General features: G+C 32.0%; 1 protein-coding gene across 1 annotated transcript in view; it reads left to right on the top strand.

Moving 5' to 3' along the window:
• LOC121410242 overlaps positions 1 to 9,000 on the top strand; it is a 44,801-nt gene extending 35,801 nt beyond the window's left edge. The window contains exons 3-5 of the mRNA XM_041602182.1: positions 130 to 191; positions 6,026 to 6,094; positions 6,674 to 9,000. Of these exons, the coding sequence (XP_041458116.1) occupies positions 130 to 191; positions 6,026 to 6,094; positions 6,674 to 6,703 (161 nt within the window). The 3' untranslated portion in view covers positions 6,704 to 9,000. The remainder of the gene's footprint in view (positions 1 to 129; positions 192 to 6,025; positions 6,095 to 6,673) is intronic.
• The last annotated feature ends 352 nt before the right edge of the window (positions 9,001 to 9,352 follow it).

Here is a 9,352-nt window from a genome sequence, read left to right on the forward strand (position 1 = left end):
GCCCCCCGCTTCCGGCGCCCTTGGTATTAGTAGTAGGAAGAGGAGGAAGATGAATAGTATTGGTGGTGGTGGCACAGCTATATAGTTTGTAACATGTCATGCAAGTTACTTTTTTTCTAATTATGACAGATAAAAGGAATTACGATCCGGCAGAAGAATTCGAATTGGCTGTACAACAAAGAACAGAAGAGGTAACCGTCATATCTTGAATATTACATGTATATATCAATTTCCTTCCTTTTCTAAGTAAAAAATCCCAATTATTTAGATTGATAATCATTCTCTATATAGATTTTCATGAAAGTGAAAAATGAAGAACAAAGGAAAAAAGTCATTGCGTAAACTTGATTCACTATATTGCGGCATTTAAAATTATATTTTGGTATCATATCTGTAGCAACTTTTTTTTGCAGGATTTTCTGCATTTATTAAAATAATATACAAAACGAATTTACAATGCGTGAGACATAATCATAATATGGCATAAAGTACATATAAGCAAGTGACAATCTAATAGTGACTGGAGAAAGACATGAATACAATATCATAGACAAAATGATAATGGGGAAATGCAGAGGCAAACTATATAAGCAAATATATGCTTGAAGCATAGCAGCCAAAAGGGGAAAGGCTACATGGTAACCTATGAAATTAATTGTGTCTGTAAGAAAAAAAAATTAATGTTACGAATCATTCAAGAAGGGAAAAAAGAAATTCAAAATGAAGTGTGTGCAAGTGCAAGTGAGAGATTTATGAATATCTGAATAAAATATATTTTTTCAATGAAGCTTTAAAATAAAAACGAGTTTGAAATGATTGGGTATGTCGTTCCTTATATCTGGGCCGTGGTATCTAATTGTTTTATGTGATAAAATTATTTTCGGGTTTATCAAATGAAAGTATGAGGATTTACGTGTAAGATGTGAATGGAGAATGTCGCTATTGTAAGTAAAAAAAAATTGAAAGGATGTAGGTATAGAATTGGTTGATAATTTGTACATAAAAATGGCAGATTGTAAAATATGGATATCGTTTATTTTCAATGTTTTGAGTTTCCGAAAAATGGGTGTGAGGGCAGAAGTAATCTAATTTTGTTTTATTGCCATTACCCCACACTATATTGCCATATGAAATATGTGATAGAATAAAATAATTGTGCAACGTAAACAGTGATCTTTGGGAAAGACAATATTTGAGTTTTTAAAATATACTCATACCGCTGGCAACTAGTGTGCTAACATTGTGAATGTGACTATGCCAAGTTGAATTAGAATCGATTAATACCCCTAAAAAATCATCTTGTTTTTCAACGAGACGTACGTCATTAATTTGAAAGGAACCACGAAATGTATGTTTAGAATTAAAGTGTTTAAAGTATTTAAAAATTGTTTTGTAAATGTTTAAGGAGAGTTTGTTAAATTGCCTGTTTTATCTCATCTATCAGTAGATGTGTTATTTCTGTAGGAGGGCACGTAATTCAGATTTCTCAAGAATACATCATGGATAAAGAGCTTGTATCACCATAAGAAAAGGCAAAAAAAAAAAACATTATAGTCCAGGATAGAAGAGGCATAACCTTGTTTTTATATATACAATATGTTTTCATGGTTTCTTGTCAATTCGAGGGTGCTGATTACGAATCTGAATGATGCCACTTGTGTAACCTTGAGCATTTTCCGCAAATTGGCAAAATCCAATATGGCCGCCAAAATATGCAAATTACCCATGAAAATCATAAAATTGTCCGCACATTGGCTGTGAAATGCATGGAATTGTGAGGCAGGAGTGAAATACAATCTTAAAAATAATTTTTTACAAAAAAATTATTTTCCTGATATTCAAAATTGCCGCCATAGGCCATTGTATACACTATCATGTACAATATGAATAGGGAAAACTAATTTTCACAAAAATGAGCACTAAACTGCAAAAAAATCGCGATGTATGAACGAAGTAATATATGCAAATCACCATTACTAACGAGATTTATCATTTGTAATGTCAAATATGGGAAAATTGCAGTATTTTGATGTCTAAAATAGCCGCCACTGACCCAAACAGTATTGCGTACAATGGCAATGGGGGCCAAAAAATTCTCAAGAGTGATCACTAAAATGCTTATTATGAAGATTAAACAGTTGGAATACTGACTATAAAGATAATTATTAACGAAATATATTATCAATATGCCATTAATGTGGTGAATGTTGTATTCTGATATTCAAAATGGCTGCCAAAGGACCTAAAAGTATCATACACAATGAGAAATGGGAGAAAAGAAATCACAAGAGTGAGCGCTAAAATGCATATATATGTGATGAATTAATTGGATACTGTCTAAAAAAGTATTTTCTAACGAAATATATCATTCAGGTTTCAAGTTTGTGTTAAATACTGTATTTCGACTTTCAAAATGGCCGCCATCGACATTAACCGTATTATGTACAATGCAAAGTGGGAAACCAATATTCATAGGAGTGAGCACCATGAATGCACGTAATAGTGATCTATGAGTAAAATATTGTCTGAAAACATAATTTCTATTACGATATATCATTTATTCTGCCAGTTAGGTGATAAATACGGTTATTTTTAAGTCAAAATGGCCGCTACAGTCCTTTACGGTATTATACACAATATGAAAGGGAACAAATCATTTGAACAGAATTTGGCTTTGCTTGGTCAAATGGTGATATATGAGTGGACTGTTGTCTGAAAACATGATTTATAACAAAATATATCATATCTTATGTAATTTAGGTGATAAATACTGTATTTCAACATTCAAAATGGCTGTCATATGCTCTTTTTGTGAACATTATTTTGTCTCCACCCAAATATTGTATATTACACGATAAATGCCTATGGTGGCCATTTTCAATTTAAAAATGCAGCATTTATTACCTTAATTACACAACATTATGATATATCTAGTTAGAAACCATGGTTTTAGACAATAATTCACCTTTACATCACAATTCACAATTATATGCAATATTTAGAGTCAAGCAAACCCAAATTCTGTCAAAATTTTATGTCCCATGTTACAATGTACACAATGATTTTAGGACCTATGGCAGCCATTTTGGATTTCAAAGTACAACATTTATTACCTCAACCATGTCCACGACCCATATGTGATGTATTTAGTTAGAAATAATGTTTAAGACAATATCTTTACCCGTACGTCACAGATATATGCATTTTATGATTCTCACTCTTGTGAAAATTAGTTTCCCTGTTCGCATGTTACATGATTTAGCTAGGGCTTGTAGAGGTTATTTTGAATGTCAAAATACAGTATTCATCACCTATATGAAAGAAGAAATGCGATGATTAAAAAAAATGTTTTCAAACAACGTTTTACTCCTACAACAGGATTATATGGTCAAGCAAATCCAAATTCTTACATATGTCCCAATTCACATTGTAGATAATACTGTTAGGGCCTATAGGGGCCATTTTGAATTTCATAATACAGTATTTATCTCATGCATGACAAAAGAAATTATATGTCTTGCTATAAATCATGTTGTCAGACAATATTTTAGTCATAGATCACAATTACATGCATTTTATATTTCTTACTCGTGTGAAAATTAGTTTCTCTATTCGCATTGTACATGATGAATATAGGGGCTATGGCGGCCATTTTGAATGTCAAAATACAGCATTTACCACATAAATGGCATATTTACAGTTGTGTTTTTAGTCAGTATTCCACTCGTTTATCTTAATAATATGCATTTTAGTGCTCAATCTTCTCATGTTTTTGGCCACGGCCATTGCCATTGTACATAATACTATTTGGGCCAGTGGCGGCTATGTTAGATATCGAAATACAGCAATGTTCCCATATTTGACATAATAAATAATATATCTCATTAGTAATGATGATTTGCATATATTACTTCGTTCATACATCGTGATTTTTGCAGTTTAGTACTCATTTTTGTGAAAATTAGTTTTCCCTATTCATATTGTACATGATAGTGTATACAATGGCCTATGGCGGCCATTTTGAATATCAGGAAGATAAATATTTTGTCAAAAATTATTTTTTAAGATTGTATTTCACTCCTGCCACACAATTTCATGCATTTCACAGCCAATGTGCGGACAATTTTATGAGTTTCATGGGTAATTTGCATATTTTGGCGGCCATATTGGATTTTGCCAATTTGCGGAAAATGCTCAAGGTTACACGAGTGGCATCATTCAGATTCGTAATCAGCACCCTCGAATTGACAAGAAACCATAAAAAAATATCGTATATATAAAAAAAACAAGGTTTGGTCAATTTTCTATGGGGCCTATCCTGGACTATTAGGGGTATATTATAGGGAAAGTCGTTCACATGTGACATCACACATCCTTGTCGCATTGCCAATGAGAGGACCTCCATAGCATTAGTGATTGAAATATTCAAATGCTCATAACTTTCTCATTATTTGTCCGATTTTTCTAAAACTTTCTTTGTTCTTATTCTTTGATTTTTCCGTTTCGACACAAGTCTACTTGTTCTAAAGGTTTCATTCCCCTTTAACATCTTGCGTAAGAGTATAACTTTCATTTTCATTTGAATTTTTCATTTATACCCTTTTGTTGAGCGACCAAGACAAGATGATATGGTTTTGTTAAAAATTAATGTATCGCGTCATTCTGTGTAAATTATTATACCTCGTTTTTATTCCGAAGGTTTGCTTTCCAAAAGTGAAATAAGGCCCGGTAGTCCGTACGTTAAAGTTTTGCGTTGTTCATTATTATAGTACAATATATGAAATGAGGGTTTGTTTCATGGACGGTTTGTGTTACTTCTACCGACAGTTATTTATATGAACTATGCAAGGAGGAGAACTATGCAATGGTTCAAATAAAATAGAATCAAAGTCATGATATTTGGTTTGTGACTTTTGAAAAGTGACATATTTACTTTCTGACGGACGGTGCTCAATGAAGCATGACGTAAAATAGTTCTCCTCCTTGCATAGTTCATATGATTTGATTTTTATAAAAATCCCGATGTTTAATGCATCAGTGAGCACAAAATATTATGCAAATGAGAAAAAATTTCAAGGCCTTGGCCCCACTCTGTGCTGTATATCGAACCATTATTTTGGTGTGCGCGCCTTTTAGATGGTGTTACTCTGAAGCCATGAGCGAAGTTTCATGAAATAACTGTCGGTAGAAGTAACACAAACCGTCCATGAAACAAACCCTCATTTCATATTTGTTAAATTTTGACTTCTTCTCTCATAGACTTGTGTACATTAAAGGTGCATATGTTTAAGAATAAGTAACACCTTATTCAATATGGTGAAACCTTTTTTTCAAGTCTGTCTTTAGCAATGTCATTTGGCAGTAATGTTTATCAACCTATAGGCCGAATTCTGTGCAAAAATGAAATCGATTTGTTTATTTTCGGATGAGTGAGCACGCATCAAAAAAATCATAATCTTATGGTCATTTTTACATTTTGTACATGCTTTTGGAAAAAAGTTGGGGCTGAAGCCCCCCCCCCCCCTCTCGTTTCCACGGCCCCTGCAATACATTGTGCTCACTCAACCATGAACATACGATATCAAAATTGTATAGAGTGATGGCTAAATAACGGGTAGTAAAACAGCATAACACCATAAAATTCACCTAAAAACAAATTTTGCCCAATTTTGTAATTGTACGATCTGAGAAACGACTCTTGTGACTTTCAAACATCGTCATTTTTAATTCAATCTTTAATTACTCATGCATGACTTAACCGATCAATCTCATTTTCACCAGGAGTTGCTTAATGAGTGTAGAAAATAACCTATGAAATATCATATCTCAAAATAATTCCGTTCAAAAGTTACAGCAATTTGATTTAGGGGGGACTTGCTTTTTTTGTTGTGTGTATAATTGTATACTTTGACTTTCTGTATGTATGTCAACGACATAATTATATCAATATGTTGATCAATGTTTTCATTTTCTACTTTCGATTTCTTTTAATTTTTAATTTTTTTTATCTCCCCTTGACATTTAGGAACCAAGATGCATACTTGACGAGATATTACAGGAGTTACCAGAAAATGCCAAAGCTGAATTATTTGACGTAAGATAATAAAGCTTATATGTTTAATCATATGATAAATGCAAAGAATGTGATATATAACTTTTATAAGCATCTTATCTATCTATTTATTCATTCATTTCATCATGGGTATGAATTTTTTCGGGGAATGATCTTAAGGGATGTAAGATCAACATTAACTAAGAAGAACACATGTCTTCTCATGTTATCATGTTCATTCTCGTATTTCGTAATTGTATGTTTTCCTCTATCCTATTTGTTCATCTGACATTCATAATCATTTGACGTACATTCAGATCGAAATGCTAAGAGGAAATAACAAGACACTTCTAATCATATAACTTTTGTAAACTATCATTCATTTGGTATCGTTTATGAATCGATGTAAAAAAAAAATACATAAAGCCATCTTTTTTGTTGTTATTGGAAAGTAGGCCTTATTAATATTCTAGTTTAAAGCTCCTTTTTTATCAATTGTAATTCTCTTTCATTCAATTCCCTTTCTATTGATTTCAATCTGTATCAACATTATTTTTAATTCTTTATTTACTTTTCTCTCCACCCCCTTGTTTTATCCCTCATATTCTCTTTCCATTTCAGGTGATAATGCGTTGGGTAGACTACGACTGAATATGTTCTCTCTCATCCCATCTTTTTTTTTTTTTACTTTAGTCCGTGCACTCCTTTCATCAGATGTCCATAAAGTGCTCTCATAAATCATCGACATTCTTCATTTCAAAAATCATATTCTCCTTTTTAACTTATAATGGGTTTTTAATGGTAATAATGAATGTGTGACCTATTAAATGCGCGGTGTTATGAAAGTGCTATATCCGGTCGATGGCCGATATTTTTAGCTATACGAGCAAACTATAAATAAAAACGAGTAGTATCACTTGAGGCCTGTCAAAGTATTATTGACAGATTAATACTTCATCATCAAGAATTTATAGATGCAATTAATATTCTATTCTTTCCACGTTTCTTGGTCTATATATTTTTTTATATTAATAGAGTTTGAGTTCATCAACGTATTAATATTCGATCGAGGTTCACCGTCACATTTAAAACCTTTTTACGAGTACCGTTATTATATTAGGGTATTTTTCAGCCCCAGTAACAGATCATTATGGAAATCAATGTGATTTGTGAAAATGGATTTTTGTTTCTTACTTTTACAAAACAAAACATATTCGATTTGTGAATATCATAAAACATGGTATTGAAGCTTCTGCTAAACCTGAATTTCGTGCTTTCTTGTTTAGTGAAATTAGTCCTACACCTTTAGAAAACTTTATTTATAACGTGAAATTAAATTGGCAATGAATTTTTGAAAAATAAATATGATTGCACAATATATCTATATGTTTCAAATGTTCTGAGCATTTATTCTACTCATTTCGTATAACATAATTATTATCATAGACTTTATCATGTTGGAATGCATATCCCGGCAGGTTGTTTGTATACATCTTGTTTACTATGTAAAAGGAAAATTAATCTGTTGCTTAACCTATAGTAGATGGCGAGTGTCACATTAAAGAAGTATTCCTACGTTTTATGTATACAGTTTCATTTTTTAAAGGAAAATGAATACTACTTTTCTGAATCTTTATTGAACCCCGAATGGTCATTACATTGTCAACAAAATGTCATCTGCATGTTTGTTCAAAGAGTTGAATAATTATAACAAATGAGCAAAAATAACATGAATAACAATCAATGAACAACGATGAAAGGGCATTGACAGAAATCGTAACAAAGCGATAATAACAATCTTGCAATATATTCAGAACTTAAATACCTAAAAAAATAAAATCAAAGCATTAGTTCTGGGAAAATTCGTATGCATGCTTAGCAATGCTTGGCTCTATTAATTATAATTTAAAACTTGTTTATGTTACTTGTTTCCTGGTATCGTTCTAATGAATTTCTAATTTGGATCAAATCTCAAGAATATAGAGAAAGAAAAACAACAATATCAATTCAATATCTAATCAGTATAATCTTATGCGGGGGATTCAGCCTTTGACGATTTCATGATTTTTTTATACCAGACTGATTGTTAATTTCCTCAAAGATATTTGAAGGATTTATGTTTGTAATTTACTCGTAGCATGAGAGGCGCCGATCAAAAAGGTGAATGGAACTGATATGTATACGTTGTTGGAAGGAGAGATGAAGAAAAGTCAATGTATCAGGTGTTTCATCACGATAACTTAAAAGAGTATATCATTTTGGCTTTTAAGATTATTTTCATTATTGATCTGAATTTAGTTAATGAGTTTTATTGGGGGAATATTCATGAAATTCTGCAAAATGTAGCTATAAGCTCTAATAATGATAGCAATTTTTAAGAACGATTAAGTAGAAAAACTGGAATTCACAAGTAGATTTGTTTTTTCTTTGTTTTACCCGTGAAAAACTATATCACATGCAAAGAAATAATCCCGAATTTTAGTAATTTAAACACTAATTCACCTATAGAAAATCACTTTTTTCTAAGGTCATCAGTCATGATAATCTTCCGATATCTAAAATCACAAGTATAAAGCCATAACTACAAATGCAACGTTGTCTTCAAAATTGATTAGAATAGTTATGTTCGCATTGACTTAACGTGGGCGTTTGATAGTATAGATTATGATTCTTTTTATGATGGTAGCGATAAGTTTGAGCTTACTATTAGTATTATTAAGGTAATATTATTTTTTCCTACCATTATTATTTATCTTCATCATTGTAATGGTACATACAGGGGGTAGGCAGTGGGGTGGAGGTGCACAGGGCCGGAGCTAGAGCGGGGTATGGGGGTGGGACACCCCAAACATTCACGGTAATCGGCAAATTCATGTACCAGTTGGTAAAATAGAGGATAGGAGAGAAAAAGAGAGAAAGAAAGAGAGGGAGGAAAAATAAAAAGAGAAAGAAAGAAAGGAAGGAAGGAAGGAAGGAAGAAAGGAAGAAAGAAAGAAAGAAAGAAAGAAAGAAAGAAAAAAAGAAAGAAAGAAAGAAAGAAAGAAAGAAGGAAACAAGAAAGAAAGAAAGACAAGCTTGATATCGATACTACCTTCGAATAAGGTTACAGAATGTAGACTTATATAGTAAAGACTATACCAGGCTTATACTAGTCAGCAAAATACAAATGACAAAAAAGATGAAGCTATAAAATACAAAGAAAGCCAAAAAAGCTTACGAGTTTGGAAATTATACCACAATTATTGACAATTTGACCTACACAGTGAGGAGAGGCAAGACTAGGTAAAGAATGTGGGGTGG

The sequence above is a fragment of the Lytechinus variegatus genome, chromosome 3 (genome assembly GCF_018143015.1).
Source record: "Lytechinus variegatus isolate NC3 chromosome 3, Lvar_3.0, whole genome shotgun sequence".
NCBI lineage: Eukaryota > Metazoa > Echinodermata > Echinoidea > Temnopleuroida > Toxopneustidae > Lytechinus > Lytechinus variegatus.